Source organism: Megalops cyprinoides, chromosome 25 (genome assembly GCF_013368585.1).
Source record: "Megalops cyprinoides isolate fMegCyp1 chromosome 25, fMegCyp1.pri, whole genome shotgun sequence".
In the NCBI taxonomy this organism is placed as follows: domain Eukaryota; kingdom Metazoa; phylum Chordata; class Actinopteri; order Elopiformes; family Megalopidae; genus Megalops; species Megalops cyprinoides.
In genome coordinates this window covers 4,223,398-4,241,787 of record NC_050607.1, presented here as the reverse complement: position 1 = coordinate 4,241,787, position 18,390 = coordinate 4,223,398, and the positions used below count along the sequence as shown (strand labels likewise).

Here is an 18,390-nt window from a genome sequence, read left to right as displayed (position 1 = left end):
ATCTTAAACGTAATAACTGTAATGTTTGCTGACAGAAACAGGGTTTCCTTGCACAACCACTGTTATTTGAGCACAGTGGCAGCAGGAATGCAGTCTTATTTCGCACAAATAACCACAGTCGGATATAAAAGAAAAAACGGGCATGATCAGAGATTTCCAACCCTCGCCCCTTTGATATACAGTACCAGTCAAAAGTTTGAACACACCTGATCAAGGTAATAGGAAACATGCAATCAAAGATATTTTGATCTGAAGACTTATGCTGAAATGCTTGAAATGTGTTTCTTAGACAAATATAAATAGTCGATGCCTTTGAATTTCTTTCAAAAAAAATTACTTTTCAAAAATATTTGGCTCTATCTAAAATATAAGATACTTTTGATTTGTTTAACACATTTTTGCTCGCTGCATAATTCCATTTGTGTTATTTCATATTTTTGATAGCTTTACTGTTATTCTAAAAAGTGGAAAATGGCAAAAATAAAGAATAAAAGTTGTGTCCAAACTTTTGACTGTCACTGTAACTTTGACCCCCTAGTGGTAAAACATCATTACTGCATCCATACAGTGCAGAGGGGAGCCCAATACCCTCTGAGGAAGAGTGAAAATTCATGAGTAACAACAGCAACTCTAAAAGCTTATATGTCCCTGTGTGTTCAAGTCACAAAACACCAGGGAGGAGCTCAAATGCAGTATTACTAAAGAGATGCCATAAAACACTCCAAATCTCCTGAGACAAAAACAAAATAACCTCTATGGGAGAGAGGATCCCTCCTGTTAAAGAGGATTCCCTTGGAAAGGGTCCGGTGCAGAGAGAGGGAGAGGGAGAGAGAGATAGAGGAATTATACTTGGAGCCCTCCACTGCATTGGCTGGATGGTTCTGCTTTAGAGCGTGGCAGAGTGTCCCTGCGCCGGGGCAGCAGAGGGTTGACTTTCTGTGACCCCTCCTAGGTCAGTCCATTGACACAGTGAGTGAACCAAGTCTGCATTAGAGCGAAATTCTGTCAGATTGTCTCCCCTTGGATTTAAACCTTTGACCCCCAAACTGATTCTGGTTGTTATTTCTCAGAGTTCTGGAACATTCAGCTGGCAGCGCTTCAAGCACAGTACGTCTGGGAACGCTGCTTCAAAGCCCAGTAGTTGATATGGGGAAGACACTAAAACCTCCAGGTAAAATTACTGACGGTGGCATTCTGTACAATGAGCTGTTAAACAAAGAGCCAGAGAAAGGAAAAAATGTTTCCGAACAAGCTAGGAAATATGCAGAGATCAATTTAGAGTGTAGTATACAAATATTCAGCAACCCAGTATAACCTTGTAAAACAATGGATATCCTTGGAACCAGTGAGTCTGTGCATTTGCGTAGCAAACCACAGTCACGCTTTGCATGTTGCGATATAAACTGCTCTGGGTCATCATTCAAGTGCAAGCAGAAACTTGTATCCTGCTGGTTAGATTCAGCTCTCCTATTCAGCTCAGCAACCACAGATGGAGATATAGTTAATCCATTCTTTCTCAGAGGACGAATACCAACACAGGCATGCGCCCATTGCTTCGCCTCAACCTCACTCCTGCTGCTGTTTTGTAAGGGCAGACTAATCAGTATACGAGCAAAGCAGGAGTTCATCTCCTTCAGCCATTGTCTCAACTGAAAAAAAGATTACATGGCAGTCCTCTGTGGATCTGCTCAGCACTGTGGAATATTAAGAAGGGAGCAACTTGAGGTAAAAGAGAATGGTACAAAGTCGTTCTGTTTGTAACATATCCCTGTACTGCAGACATCGATTACTGTCAGAGACCATAAGTCAATGGTGCAATAAAAGATTACTGGCTCACGGCAAGGGCTAGCCATGCCCGCTTATGCATATGCATATGGTTAATTAGCTATGAAATATGAGCCGAAAATTAAAGCAGGCACCACAGAGCCTGCATGTGAAGGTACGAGTGGAAGAGGACAAAAGTGTCGGGGTTGAACAAGGTTTAATTGTAATTAAAAGTGTCTTTCAAGAACAATCGCATAAGGTGTTTGCAATAAGATGACAGAATGACAGGCACAAGTCTGGCGAGCCATGCAAGAAACTTTTAATGAAGTCACTTCTTTTCTCAGTGCTGGGCTACTACTGTTGCTCTTACACCCGTTGCACATTCAAAAAGAGCTTGGTAAAAACTTTGAGAAGCATTTGTAACAGCGGCCACACTGTATTTTTCAGCGCGAAAGTAACTTCAGAGACGAGAGAGACAAGGAGGGAGAAACACTCTCTACACATCTATGTTGGGGTAGCAGTTGGGCCAATCAATAGCTTGTGAGTTCAAGCCCTGCATGAGACCACTCTTCTGAACCCTTGAGCACGGTCTCGGTTTCTCCATTGAAGTCCAGCTGCATCAATAACTTGCAGAATGTTTCCCATTATGATGTAATGCACCACACACCTGACACAGCCGGTGAATCTTACAGTTCTGCCAGGTGATTATCCGGCCGGACAACAGTGACTGGGCATCACTGGGCAAATAAAACCCTCCGCCGCTCCTCCCGAGGTGAATCCTTTTTTCCATACTCCGTGTTGACTGCGTGAGCGCGGCATGGGAGGTAAATCACTCCGTGCTTAGGAGCACACAGAGCCGGAGCGAGGGCGAGAGGAAGAAAGGGAGAGAGATTAAAACGGACTGCCCATCGCCGGCGTAATGGAAAGGCACAGGGTCTCTCTAAGCCCCCCTGCTTCACAGCCGGGTGCCTCTGACGGGCTGAACACACCAGAGCTTTTTTTAGCAGCGTGTTATGGATTTTCTTTGGTTGCAGCGAGCACTGTCCCCAGCGCCGTCCGCTGCTGCGCTACCCTGGGCTCTCTGCATTTAAAAGTATAAAGATGCCCTTCAGGTCCCTCCCAGGCTCTCTGTGGCCAAGCTCCTGTCCGGTGTTTGCCCGAATTTCACCTGCAGCTTTTCACAACACCCCACACCCCGCCTCACCCCCCCCCCCCCCCCCCCCCCTTGTGTCTCCAAATAGGCCTGTGTCTCGCCCCCCCTTGCTTTCATTGGTCTCCCAAGATAGGATTACATCATAGCTCTGCTGGAGAGTGCAGGAAAAAGCCCCGCCCAGCACTGGGACTACCACATTGATTGTGCTCCAGGTGCTTTCAGCCCACAACAACTAATCATGTCATCTTACCCAGCCCTGATCCTGATCCCAACCACTTCATGAGAACAAGCTGGAACTGATCCAGCATCATCTCAGTCTACCCTGATCCTGATTCAAACTAGTCTGTAAAAAAAAGCTGGAACTGAACTGGGTTCAGTGGTTGTGGGCTGACCATTGATTCTGTTCAGCCACCCAGTCAGTGCTCAGTACGGGACAGGAAACCAATGACAGATAAAGACCTTTACACACCGTAGAGGCATCTGTGTAGTGGCATACATTATTTCTAAGCATATTAGGGCATGTATTGGGGAGGAGGAGATGCTGCAGTCATTTCGGATCGATGTGACCCTATACAAAAGAAAGCTAGCGGCTGCAGCCTGCTCTTTCTCTGTCCGCCTCATGAACCAGTGGGGAACAGTAACACACACTCATAATCTGCCCCATATGGCTTAATCTTCTAACAGCATCTGGGATGTGCTCACAGGTAGCGAATATGACTCAGATGTTAGTCATACTCATATGTTCACAGAAGAACCCTCTCCACTCCGCTGCATTTTTATGACCACATTTGTACGGCCGCCTGACGAAACAGCCAAGAAAACCTTTTCCTCTTCTTTGCGTTTGCTGCTCCTGCTTTTGCACAGTGCGCTCCCCATCTGAAGGGCCGGGGCTGTGAATCCACAAAGGTCTGAACAAGAAACACACGTGGCCATCAGTCCATGAATCCACATAAGGGGAGAATTCCTCTTACACAATGAATGTGTGGAATGTTACTCGTGAAAAACAACCCTTTCTCCCCCCGAGTTCAGAAAGGCACTCTAAATGTAAGTTCATTCACGCCCTTACAGAAATGAAATATGCATTGTAATACATTGAGAAGGATGTTGTCCAAACCAAGAATATCTTGCAAATACATTTAAAATATATCATTGCAGAACAGAAATATATTGGAATGGCAATAATTTACGTATTTTAAATATACTGATTGAGCTTTTTTTTTTAGATTTCTTAATGTATTCTTAATATAATACTTTTTGTATGGGTAAACTGGCCAATTTTTAGACTCAAAAGCATAATTACATTGTAAACAAGAATACAAACATCAGGGTTTTGACTTGGAATAACTGCTATGTCCCTGCAATCCTGCAAATAAAGATTATATGATAGGTATGCAATGTATAAGCTGGGGTCAGTGACAGTGGAAGGAGAGGCGCGGCAAACATGCAAGTTCAATAGGTTTTGTCACAGCTCCAGGAAAATGGCTTCCTCCGTGTTACTCTTACGGAAGGAGTAAACAGAATGACCTTAAAGGCCAATCGGCACAAACTGAATGTCCGTTTACCACTTTGGAGGTAAAAATGAGCCTTATTTCCTATTCATATTTCTGTGTATTTAACGTGGCTCTCATTTTCTCCTTGGGAAAGAAGCTGATGGCTTTTCCATTTTTCATTTTTAGACGGAAACTAAAACTCCACAAAAGTAGGCGTCTGAGTCATAATATTTTCAATACTGCAATTTGTTTTAGCAGGCAGCGTAACACTAGCTGTATCCTGTTGCGTCTTCCTTTAAAGCTCCGGCCTGGTCCACAGGCCATAAATCCACAACTTAAATTTATGCGAGATTCGGTTCAGATTTCATTCCCGTCACTGTCACTGTCGGCAGCTCCGGGAATAAACACAGAGCTGCGAGTCTGATTGGTTGCTCACATCACTAAACCTGCACTGCAGCCATTGGCCACTGCTGTGATTCAGATTTACAATTTACGGCTGTTTTGGAAGCACAAACAAAGATTACAAACGTCTCAGTCACTCATTCACCTGCTGATTGGAGACTCCTTTGTTTGTCTTCACAAATGGCAGGGTAATGACATCCGCATGCAGCCTGAAACTGGTTTGAGGTGGTATGTGAAGCAATGTGGAGCCGAGTTCTCGGTACCTCGAGAACCAAATTCACCACAAACCAATAGAGAAGCACAGAAAATAACCCAAAAAAGCACAGTTTTTCTTTAGCAGCAAGGGAACAAAAAAGGGGTTTCGGTGGAGGGCTGCCAGGCGAGGGGTTTACCAGGAACAGTGCTGACAGAGAGAGATAGGGTTTACTTTCACAACATAAACAACGCCTTCCCCTCGGCTCCACCGCGCAACTGAAGGAAAAATGGGACCCGCGCACTGCGTGCGGAATCTGTCACATCGCCGGTGACACGGAGAAGGGGACCGCTCATCTTGATGTCAGCGGTGAGCGATGACAGCGTATTTCCCAGAAGTCTGTGGGGCAGACAGGCGGCAGCATTTGCCGGCTTCTCCCCGTGAATGATGAGATGGGTGCAGTCTGCATAGCCATCCTTCTCTGCTCTCCCCCCCCTCTCTCAGAGTCTGCCTTCCTCTTTGTCATCATCAATCCAATTATAGGATTACATCACGGATTATTGACGGGTTCTCCCGAGTCCATTTTGTTTGGATTAAATCCCTATTACAAATTCCCCGTAATTGCAATTTACTGACGGCTAGCTTCTCAATGTTCACTTTTAATACCATAGCCGTGCCTAAATCCCCAGGGCTGAGCGTGTTACTGTCTCTTGAGTGTAGCTTCCCATGCAATTAAAGTCAAACCCGTCAGAAAAATCCACCGTGCTGTGGCCGGCTTCCCGTTTTTTCGGCTTCCTTGGCGCTGATCGAGCGCACATCTGCTGACACACCACGGTCAGGCAGACGCAAAAAAACCATCCAACAGGTGAGGCCTCGGCTGTCACCAATCTTGTTTTAAAGAGAACAGAGACCAAACCTGTTGAAAGAACGGGACATGTTTGAAATACGAGTACCCTCCCCCCCACCCCATACCCCTCACTCGTAACTACATGTCCAATTTGGAGTACCCCCTGCCATCTTTCCTGTGATGTATGGGGCTCCAGCTGAGGCTTGACAAAGCCAGCCGACAGCATTAGGCCCAAAGAATAATGGGAGCGATTTAAGCCACAAGCGGGAGTCGAGTTGCTCAGTATTAAGGGCTGGGGAGTTACAGACAACCTGAGATTAAGTAAATGAAACGTCTCTCAGCGTTAAACGTGAATATTTACCCCCCGAGAACTATTTGCAGAGTCCTTGCTCGACTACTGTAAACGACACTGCGAGCATGCCGTAGCAAATCCCAGAGATAACAGATCAGCGTGGAGGCCTGGCAGACTGAGCGCTGCTTGCGTATCGAGATGCATCTTAATAATTCACGCCCGGCACAGCATGTGGCGTTCCCGGCTAACGTACCGCATCCAGCCCCGCTGATAAGCAGCGTCATCCCGCGGGTTTGATATCATGACACCTACAACAGCTCTGGATGGGTTTGTCACAAACTTGAATAAAGAGTGAGGAATGCTCAATGCGCTGTTACTACAGTTGGGCTCTGTCCTCCGCTCACCTAAGAATAGCATCCGGTGTTGTACACCCGTTACTATGCCACATCATTCACCCATTCTCCATTCAACCCAAAACAAACCCCCGTTTTCACTCAGAAGCTACTCCGGCAGAGCTCTGACCCAGTTTCAGCAGCAACGTCGTGACGCAGGAGCTGGTGGAAAACGTGGAATCAGATGTTTCATAGTGCTCAGGCACTCTTCAAACGTGAAGCTTCTGTGAACTGCACACATCCAACACCGTAAGCCTTTCACCTGCTACAATTAAAATCCTGTGGAACTGATCCAGCCTAAAAGCGCTATTCTTCCAAGATTCAAGCTAACCCCAATACAATTTAAGCAAATGTTGTAATTCTACCATTACTGAAACTAACAAAAACATTGCACAGTCAACAAGGGACTTTTTTTCCATATATAAAATGAATCACCAAGTCAAACACACCAGCCAGACCCCTCTGCTCTGCACATCTTGATGACGTGCTTTGACTGCTCTGCCCATCCTCCAGCACAGACTGAAATCCTACCTCTTCAGACTGAATCTTCACTCATCTAATTACGCTGTAGCTTTTAAGTCATGCTTTGGTGTGAGGCACTTGAAGGGTATAGCACTGCCTTGAATGTTGACACTTGAGCTAAATTGTTTTGATTATGGTAGCGCTTCACTGCAAAATCTGATGATACCATCTGGCCACTGATCTTCTTGAGGACTTCATGAGGACCTTGCCGCTTAGCGAGAAATGCACATTTAGAAGCAGAGTTCAGTGCTACACACCCTGGGCTGAGCGGTAGACCCTCCTCTGGGTCTCTTGAGCTTGTGCCGTGTCCTCCTGCACCACGGGCTAAATGGTCTTCATCCTCTCAAGCATCTCCTCCATGTGTTCAATGAGGCTTCTTTTCACAGACTTTGGTAATCTTCTCTTCTCAGCCCCATCAGGGCCTGGGGAACCTGCATTATCTGATCTGCCCACTCTTTGTCTCCACTGTGTTCCTACATTACAGAATCACAGCCCCTGTCCTTTCAGAACTGCTCTCCTGCCTGCTCTCACACTCCTAAATTGTTGCACTCTTTCAGTTAGAAGGGGGCGCTATGCCTGCATTCTCCGCCACGTGACCCAACGATAGGTTTGCCACCACAGAAGGGTGAGGTGTGCAATAATTTGGGCCCGGCGCAACAGCAGATGTGGTTCTCTCTGTGAATTCAACAAGGCGTTTACTTTGAAATGCAACTTAAAATTGATGTGTAAACAGTCAAAAAATAACAAACGCTAGCTCCTTGTTGAACCTAACTGATAAATATGCCCTTCCGATGCAAAGGCAAAAGAATAGTCAGGTCCAGGCAAGAGTCATTACACAGTTCGTGCACTCACACAGGCAAAGAGTCAAAGCAAATATTCAGGCACTCAGAAAAGGATCTTTCACGGGAAGGCAATCAGAGTTCACAAGAGTATTTTTCCCCCAAGGCAGTTCTCAACTCTCTACAGCACATAGACTTGCAGGCCTCTTTTGTGTGGCTTTAGCAAGCAGCTAATCCATTCCAGGTGTGCTCAAAGAGGGGAGGTGCTAAAACTGATTTTCCATTCTAATAACCGCTCCCCTTCCTGTGTTACATGTTATGTATTGACACTTTCATTCAAATGTGCTATTCTGCTTTTCTGTATGTTACTACGTTTCATGTTGCGTTATTATACACAGTTGTGTTCCTTGTGTTTTTTAAGTGGCTCTGGAGCATCTGGCAGATGAATTTAGCATAAATGCAAATAAAGCATGTGGCTTAAACTCCTTACACTGCAAGAAGGTCAAACCACAGTGTGGAGAGACTGAAGCCGGCCCACAGGCTCTGATGTAGACACAGGTGGCATGAAGTTGAGACTGCCGTTTTACAACAAGAGCAAAAAAAAAAACAGCAGGAAAAACTGCACTGACAAGAGATTTCAGGAATGTAGTTATGGGTGATATTACATTCATAGCATGACTAACAATGGGCTATATCTGGGGTGGACTATGTACGTCTACACTAATATTCTCTGATGCACTGCGATGACAGGCAGAGTACTGAATTATTAAAGCAGACTCTAATTCCAAGGGAGCAACAGAGAGCCAATAAGTCAAATAGCTTCTTCTTTTTCCGTCCTCTTCCTCCTAATAACTACCCTGATGAGCAGTGACACAATGCCAAGAGTCCTCCCTGGCTCTCGCATGCGCTCTGATCTTATTAGGAGGCACAGAATGAGGTTTCCAAGGCCAGGGGATGCTAAAAAAAAATGAGATCACTTCAGACTGTCTGGACTGCACAAGTTCTCAATGAATGTACTGTACTGCTTCCGCAATCCAGCACTCATGTCCCCGTTGTGAGCTGTGGAACTAGGAAAACCCTTTGGCTGTTTCTGTACACCTACACTCTACACAGTGCAGGTTTCTTTTTGATATCTCACATGAGTGGGTCTTTAAGGGGCTAGTGGACTGCAGAATGGTCATTAAATATTCCTGTGGCAGTCCTATGGACTTTATTTTGTGGATGTTATAATACTTTGTGCACACTGGTATAGGGCTGTGACGATAACCGCATCACCGCAACACCGCGGTCATGAGACGCCTACCGCGGGGTTGAGCTCATTACCGCATCACCGCAATTATTTATTTATTTTAGGGCTGTCAATGTTAACGCGTTAACGCTCGTTCACGATTAATCTGGAAACTTTAAGGCGTTACTGGTGTAACGCAAATTAATCATATTATCCAGTTTGACCGCAGCTTCCGTAATTCCAACACAGATATTTACCTGGCTGAATTACTGAAAGGCGTGGCAAAAGCAGATGTGCTGAACGGCAAATTTCGTTTTAACCCTTTTGCATGTAACTTATTTGTTATGGTATTTAGCGCGGGGGTTACCTTATATGGTTTGCTATGTTTTCATTTGCGTTATTAAGTTTCTTACAGATTTCAGTTAGCATTTGCTATATTTTTAGAGTTAAATTGCTGTTTCCTCAAAGCTAAAATTAGCTAGAAAATGATAAATAACAAAGGATGTTCCTGGTGTTTGACGGAACCTGTTGATAGTGACCGTTTAGACCTGCAGTGATCCACTTCCATGACCAGAGGAAATTCACTCCAGGAGGTGTGGCTTTTTCCACAGGGGGCAAAAGAGCGAAACCTGTGAAACCGTGTTTCTCCTTCAACATTTTCATAGACAGATCGTAATGCCACCCACAAGGGCACGTGGCCATCTCTGCCGCACTGCAGATAGGATTTAATTAGTTTGAGACAAAGTTAGCCCGGCCCTCCCTCAGATTGGAGAGGCTACAGTAGGCACCGATAAAAGAAACTTAATTATCAGAGACGAACCTCATGTTCTACCCTTCCCATCAATGTGTGAAGATGCACCATAACCGCCCAATACCCACTCTGTGATGGCAGAGAAGCTTCGGGCATTAATTAACATGGAGGATGTCAGGAGAATGACCTCAAGGAAAGAGCAAAGGGAGTACTATCTGTTTCATTATTGCAGCTTCTGTCCATCAAACATATTTGCTTAATTTGCTTCAGCACTAAGAGAGATGTCAGATCTGCCATACTGTAGTTTCAGAGCCAGTAATGGGTAGGGGGATCACGGCCTCAGAACTGGCCTTTCTTTTACGGATCAGTAAGGGAGCCGCTGTGTCTTATTTCTTCAGGACATTGGGTGGGCGAGTGCATAGATTTGAATAAAAAGACAGGATCATAAAAGCACATGCAAGTCTGCACCAAACAGGACTTTTTTTTGTCTATACTGCAGGAGCCATTGCAATCTAATATTCATTAATATGCCAGCATGAAATACCCAGAGGACAGACCAGAATGTCTGGTAAAACAGGCTATTATGATGTCTAGGTTTACTTTTTTGAAACGAAAACTCTCAGGAGACAAGGACACTGTTCATCTCTGTCAGACAGCTGAATGGTGAAGCATGCAAAAAAGAAATGACTATTATGGAGCAGCTCTTATTCCACTGTTCGGACAGAGTATCAATGCGGTGTTCAGACCTGGCGGTCCAACCTTGAAAACGCCCCGGTATAACCTCACTGACAGAATCATAATAAATTCCGTGAGGGATTATAAAAGTCCATCCAAGGCAAACTTTAAAATAGGAGAAGAGCTAATGATTCAGCAACACACTCAGTTCTACTTAGAGTCTATGACAAAGGCATGGGTGGGGGTGGGGGTAGGGGGGGTGTAGATGGGAAATTGACAATTAGGGAGGGTTACGACCTGATTTATAACACGCAGTATACCGTGAGAGCGTCTGAGGCATTTACGCCCCAATAAGGGAGAACGCGGACAACAGGAACAGCGCTGCATCGGTGATAAACGACCCGATGTTGCAGGCGCTGACACCGAGATTACCAATTACAGAGGTGACCTTCAGGTGGCAGCTGTCAGCACCCGGGAAATGGGAGCTGCTTCGCCAGGTCTTCCGTTTTGTTCTATAGATTGACAGGGCTGTCAGAGCCCTGAGCTTGACTGGTTAAAGAGCCCATTAGCTCAAGCGTACCTCTGAATTCAAAATAGTGAAGCACATTACACACAACTGTCTAGGCACCCTGCATCCAGCATAGAATATTTCCATATATATATAATATAATGTGTGTATGTGTGTGTGTGTGTGTGTGTGTGTGTAATCAATCTATAATAGCCAGTGAACATGGACATATCTCTACCCTGTCAGCATAGTCACAGTTAAGCATTAAATCAAAGCCTGTTTGCTGGGGAAATGGAGTGGGGTGTGGTTCAATTGTGCATAAGGGGGATAGGAGAGTTTGGTGATGCTTTTTTGTTAAATAATGAAAAGGAAAAGATTTGCATAAATGATAGCCTCCCAGCAGCCCCTGTGTGCATTAGTCAGCCTGAACTGGAACAAAAAATCCCTGACTGCTTCACTGCCAAGAAACAACCCAGACTGCATTTTGAGAAACTTCATGAAGCCACTTATTTCTGCCTCCACCTCAACAAGCCACTGTCTATTTCTGGCATTGTCATGGTAACCTAATAATAAAGGTGGTAAAAATGGATATGAGTTTTATATTTAATGTGTTTCTAACTTTTGACCTCAAGACGGTTAAAATCACCTGGAGCTGTTCAATTTAATTTTTTTTTTTTCATCCAAGTTGTTGTAATGAACAACGGTGTATTAAGCTTGTCCCATTCCAACAATCCTCCAATACACATGCAACTGCCAACTGCGATTAATTTTCACACTACAAGTCCCACAGTGCACCAGAAAGAACAGAGGATAGGAGCAGCCCTGATGTCATCTGAGAAACTCACAGGTACCCAAATGAGGATGCAGAAAGCAGTACAACCTAAGGGACTAAGGGACCTTAGTCCATATGCCCATCCATACCCCAAAGAAACAAAGCCAATTCTTCCGCAACCTTGTTGGCAGATGACATGGCCAGGGACAAACATGGGGCTCGGCTTACACTCCAAGTAAGCACTTTAAATGTCCGAATTGCATGGAAGCCCATTTGTTTGGTAGACTTAAACCCAGCTAAGTTATTTAGTTGGACACGCACAGTGTATGGAAATCAGTCATATACAGTTTGGGCATTTACTTTGTGTGTAAACACTAAACACTTTCCCTGTAAATTCTGAGCTTTTCCAGAAAACTTAAAACTAATTTCAGACTTCAGTGCTACACGCTGCTTGTTAAGATGCTGACAGTAAGGTGAATTACTGATAAATCTTCAGTGAGTTAAATGAATAAGCATATGCAGAGTGGTTGCTTATAATATGCACTTGTTGAATGAAAACTGATGGGAATGCATTTTGAAATCTGCTAATTAAATTCATGCTGCACGCACACCACACGTTTAGCATGGAAAAGGCAGATGTTTGCCTTTAACATTCTCATACAAATTAGACAGCTAATTACATTACTGCAGCTTAATGAATATTTGTCTGGAATGAATGGAAAACAGTCTCAGACCCGTTTGCTATAAGAATAAGATAAATATTTTGAAATTCTGCTGTGTATCCAATGGAGTCACTCAATGTGTCATGTTAGTAGCTTCACGTTATTAGGTCTTAACTTGTAACCGGTATTTCCCTTATCATCACCTTCAGTGGGTGTGCCACTGAGAGACTCCCACTGCTCTTAACCCGGCCTGTTAACAGTTCAAAAATTGCATGAAATTGCATGAAATTGAACTGATCACAGCCCCCCGCCCCCAACTTTCCCACCCCTTCAGCTGTCCAACAGCCCCGCTTATCACATTCTGTGCTCCCGTTACACATTGTTACACATAATATTGAATTAATATTACAATGGCAATGTTATTATTTACTATAAATTAATATTGAAACACTGAATCGTTCATATACTAGTGCAATGGGCAATTTACGTTTCTTCATCCTTTCAGGACCACGGACAGCGATCAGGGGATTAAGCAATGTTCTCATGGTTTCAGAAGCAAACTTACATTTTATCTATTCATCAAGAAGCCTGTTTGCCTGCTTTCAGTCAACAACAGACTTTTATTTGCAGCTGTCCGCTCGTTTTCCTTGCAGATCTCATGTGCTTTCAAAATGCAGAGTAAATTCCAGAGCTGCATTTTCAATGGATAGCCTACGTCCCACGTGCTTATTAGATGAACGCAAAGCAATGAACAGAAGCAATGAACACAAGCGTGTCTTTTCCCCTCTTTTGGAAATTTATGGCCAGGTACTCTGATTTTGAAGCTACAAACTGATCTTGCCGGGACCCCACCCAACCACTAATAGAAAATTTCTTGGGGAAACGCTGTGTAACAGACCCTACAGTGAATGCAATGTCAGCAACAGTGCAAATGTGACAACACTGTATCACCGTCAGCATAGAATAGGCAGACTACCCACGGTGATGGGAAAAATATGAACAGAGCCCATCTGAATTAATGGAAAATTGATCTTTCAATAACATTTTGGAAGGAGAGTTCTGTTTTTAGTTTCCGCAGTGTTAGTAAATGATGGCACCTACTACCCATTTTGTGAAAGATTCATTTACCCCCCCCACCCCCACTGATCACAGCCAATCGCAATGTTTTTCAACATAGAGCAGAGCCTCTTGATGGGTTCATACAATATAAATGAGTGATTGACAGCGCATGGTCATGGTAGATCCACCTGGCCCCTCTTTCCCATCACTCCAGAAAAGCTCTCAGAAGACTACATTTACAATTGGTACTGTTTTAGAAGGGTCCATTTCTTCTCTTAACCTAGTTCAAGTTAGTTTTTTGTTTTTTGGGGGGACTATACAAGTAAGTGAAGCAAAGTGTAGTAACTAGCTAAATATCGTTTTCAAGAGAATGATCAATACTGTTTGTTTTGCTCTCGGAACATAGCCTGAAGAGTAACCATAGCTTGGGTAGCTACAGAAGCTAGCTCGCCATCTCCTTTTAAGTCAGTGTTTTCCTTCCAAGACATGAAAGATGAGAAGTTTTGATCTTGAATTCAACGATTACCCCAAGTAAAACTGCAAACGTCAAACTTAATTTGACAGTAAAACAATATTTTTCAGCAAACAGATAGCATGGAAATGAAATGTAATGAGCTGATGGCTCCCAGGCTCCCTCTACTGGTGTAAAACAGCAGTGCGCCAGCCCTGATATGGCCTCACGTGCCACACTACAACATGCTGCGCTATGACCCCATTCAAGGGGATCAATCAGTAGCTACACCTGTACATTGTCATAGCAACACGTGGGATAATTGAGTGATCCAAGGTTTACAACAATATGGTGCAGGTACCACAACCCTCCAGAGTCAATACTGACCAGTCTGGATCTCAGTGTTATTGCTCTGACCTTGAAATAATCCTCCTGGCCTCGCCCTTGTGAACTGACTATATTCTCTTATGACAGGTGCTCTCTTCCTAAACCCCACATCCAACAATATCTCTAGCTGACACGCTTTAACATCCCTTCCCGCTTCCACATTGGAATGACACAGCTTACGCAACAGGTCACACTTTCTCGGACTGTCCATTTATCTTTCCCATCTCTCTCTCTGCACATTCAGCCCGGATCAATACACACATCATGTCTTTCTTTACCGTACATGCTACAGCACTCCTAACTGTCGGGCTATTAAATATGTCCTAGGTCATGACATCAGGTTCCATAATGGACTGACTTCACTCACTGGCAAGCTGAATGCTGGCTTCTGAATATGATTAGAAGTAATACTTCAATGTGCGGTGACTCTATTACACACAGATCGCTTTGCTGGATTCTTTCGCCTCGGTGTCACTGCCCTGTCGTTTAGGGCGATAAGGAGGGTGAAAAGGAGGCCTGTGAGTTTGAGTGACAGCTGACTCGCACTCCCCTCCCCCCGCGTTCATGAAAAGCAGCGGGGATCCGCACTGGGATGGGAGAAAAACCAGGGAGAAGAAGAAGTGCATCAAAAATCAAAGCAGTTGCCCACAGGTCTCTGGAGAGAGAGCTGGGAGACCCAGCGCAGTTGGAACGCCCCCTCCCAACCGCCCCCCACCCCTTTCTGCTCCTCCTCTAACAGTTGATGTTATTTTTACTCTCCGCATGTCAGAAATGACAAATGTAGACCCTGATGTGACAAAGTGACAGACTGGGGGATTGCTCGCTCTCTCTCTCTCCTCAACATCGCAATCTCAGAGTGAAAAGACAAAGATGCACCTCTGAGAGACAGGCTTTGCGGGTGGTCAGACCGAAGGTAATAATTCCATCACTCTCTGGGCCAGACCCAGCTCTAAAAGAAAAGAGCTCCCATAAAGAGAGTGTGTTAGTCTGAGTAGAGCATTAAACTGCCCAGACACCCGTCTTTAGCTGGCTGCCAAGCTGCACTCGGCGCAATTTGGAGAAGATGGAAGTGGTGATTAAGTGCCACTAATTGGAGTCTGCTTAAAATGCGGAGAGCGAAACGAGGGAACGCTCTGATGAACAAGCGGTCCTACACGTTTTGTCATTTCTCAAAAAGCAGCCGAAGTGGACTCTCATTGTCCTGGGTTAAGTGAGATGGTAAATGGATGGCATCCTCTTGTCTTGCAGAATACAGGCCGACAGTCTCAAAGTCAAAGAGGCAGGAAGCAGACTGTTTTGCCTTCACAAAAGCCTTGACTTTGATTTAACTCACCGCAATGATAGCAACAATGCAAGCAGAACTAACGATCACAAAACGCACGCCAGGGGAAATCAAAATAAATGAGGAAAAAAAACGTGGCAAATTAGGCTTTGTAAGTGTCTTCAGAGGAGTCTGCCTGAAAACGTGACATTCCTTTAAAACCCATTTTCAACAGTGATCGGCAACGCATGGCAGTGTCTCTGAGAAGTGTAAAGGTGTTTAACGGCGTAATGGCTCATAATAAGTCAATCTGAGCACTTACGGCATCACTCAGCTGAATCCCAAAAACTTAAAGAGCAAAGAGTGTGAGGCTGAACAAGGCGTAATGAGCACAGCGATGGGTGGATTAACCTTGCAGATTTCAGGGGTTTGCTCCATGCCGTCGGCACAACGTCTTTACTTTTTTTTGTGACCAGGGCATCAGCGCGTCTCTTAGTGGGCCTCGGGGTGCCCAACTGCCACCTCCACCCTCCACCCAGATGGCGCCTTTATGTAACCAGAACAAAATTATCTTCAGACCATTTCCTCTGTGTGACCTTCGTGCCTCGATTCCCATCCCTCTCGGTGACTTTGCCGAACCCCATCCAAGAAGCAGACAGGGCCACGGAGCCCCAATGTCAACACTGATTGGATATCTCTGGGGTGGCAATGTAGCATAGTGGTAAGAAGCAGGACTCGTAACTGAAAGGTTGCCGGTTCGATTACACACTGCTGCTGTACCCTTGGGCAAGGCACTTATCCCACAATCGCCTCAGTAAATACCCCGCTGTATAAATGGGTAACAAATTGTAACCTATGTATGTCCCTCTCGAAAAGAGTGTGTGCTAAATGCCAGTTATTATATAAATGCCAGCTATCTTTAGCATTAAATCTAAACGACCCCTTTCGAGCAATACAGCGCACCCAACAAAACGTAGGGCACACCTCAGTTTTTATGCCTCATTTTCTCAGGTATTTCTTTTTATTCCGTACGCTGTTTCTGGGGAGTAGAATCTTTCCTTGAATGCCAGGTCGATTTGTGTCTCTTGACCTGATCCTTGATAACATCACTGAATTCATTCATGTAATCCGATGAATAATTTAACTCATTTGTTCAATGCAGTGAGCTGAACTCTTGCCCTCAAGATGCAGAAGGCAATGCATCAATGGCACCTACTTAAAGACATCCAAGCAGCAGCACTTTTCCAGACTGTTACAACAGGCACTGTTAATGGTACTGAGCAATAAAAACACTACACAGCTTGTACACAGTGAACCCACTGCAGGAGAACGCAGGTTAGACTCCAAGACCAGACTCTGAAGAACAGTCAAGTACATTTGCATTTATTCATTTGGGAGGCGCTTTTATCCAAAGCGACTTACAAGTGAGGTAAAGTATAACACAAGCGAATAACCATAAGTAGTCAACAGTATTAGAGGCGCTGCATGACCAGGTTTCAGTGGTTGGTCAGACAAGGTACAAGCTAGCTGATAGTGCCACACCTTTACTGTGCAGGTGAAAGAGGGAGTTCACCAAATAAAACCCACTTGTTTAGGAATAACTATGTTTCCTGGACCAGCTGAAATGAATCCCCAAACATCCTCGCCAGTTTTTTCCCCCACAACGAATGGGGTGGAATAGTGTTTGGTAAGCTCTCCCTGGATCAGATATGTCACATAATGTTTGAGGTCAGGACAGCCTGTTAGGTAAGCTGATCCTGGATCAGTTTTTTCCACATTACATTTGAGGTCAGCATTGTGTTGGGTAATTTGATCCAGCAAAACTGCTTTCAGCACAGACTCAAAGCACACAGACACTGTAGCTATGCACAATGTGCGTGTTTGAGACCCACCTCTAAGAATCCCCCCGAAAAAGGGGATTGATTTTAAGTTACCCATATGACAACACCAGCGACGAACAGCTGGAAATCATGGCTTGTGAAATGGGCAAATGCATTTCATCAGCCATTGGCAGACAGGGTACAAGAGTCACCGAGGGGGCAGATCTTTCCCAGTTGGGACACACTGTCTGTGGGCCCCCGTGTCAGAGTGTGTGACATGTGACTGAGGAAAGCCTCAACGGGGACGGGGGGAGTTGGGGGGATCGATAGAATATTTAAATGAATTTGCTGAACTGACAGGAAGTCAATGAATCAGAACACGGGCGTGAGAAGGCTCTTAATGCGCGACTGCTCTTACCAGCTCTGCAGACGCAACAGGGAGAAGCGGAAATCCCCTGAAACAGCCAGACAGCCTCAGCAATTGCTGTGAATTATTGAAACTTGGCAAGTCGATCGCGGAGAGATGGACGAGAGCGGGAGTGCTTTACATCTTAACACAGGACACGGGTCCACTGTTGTGTGTGGGATCGCGGTACCTTTATGAGACAACAGTAGCCGTCTAATAACCAGAATCCAGAATCAATCAGCTGTGAATGTTTGATTAGATGAGGAAAGCAAAAACTGAGAAAGGCTGATATCCCTTGATTCTTACCTAACTTGGGCAAGGAGTACTTCACTTTGAAATAGTCTTCGTAAAACTGCAGGAGTCTCTTTGTGATCTGCAAAGCGTAGTCACCGGACCCCCTCTGGATGGCGTTGGGTCGGGCGTACAGCCGAATCTTCAAAGACAGCGGCAGGGAAACAACACAACAAAAGAAAGAATCAATCAATCAAAAAAAAAGTGGCAATCAAAGTGCAATGGTTCAATTGTACTTCACATAATTATTAATGTTGCTCTCTTTCAGATTCATTTTTACATTGG

General features: G+C 44.8%; 1 protein-coding gene across 1 annotated transcript in view; it reads right to left on the bottom strand.

Moving 5' to 3' along the window:
• LOC118772008 (thyrotropin-releasing hormone-degrading ectoenzyme-like) overlaps positions 1–18,390 on the bottom strand; it is a 115,654-nt gene that overhangs the window by 87,053 nt on the left and 10,211 nt on the right. Inside the window, exon 3 of the mRNA XM_036520231.1 lies at positions 18,121–18,247. Coding sequence (XP_036376124.1) covers positions 18,121–18,247 — 127 coding nt within the window. The remainder of the gene's footprint in view (positions 1–18,120; positions 18,248–18,390) is intronic.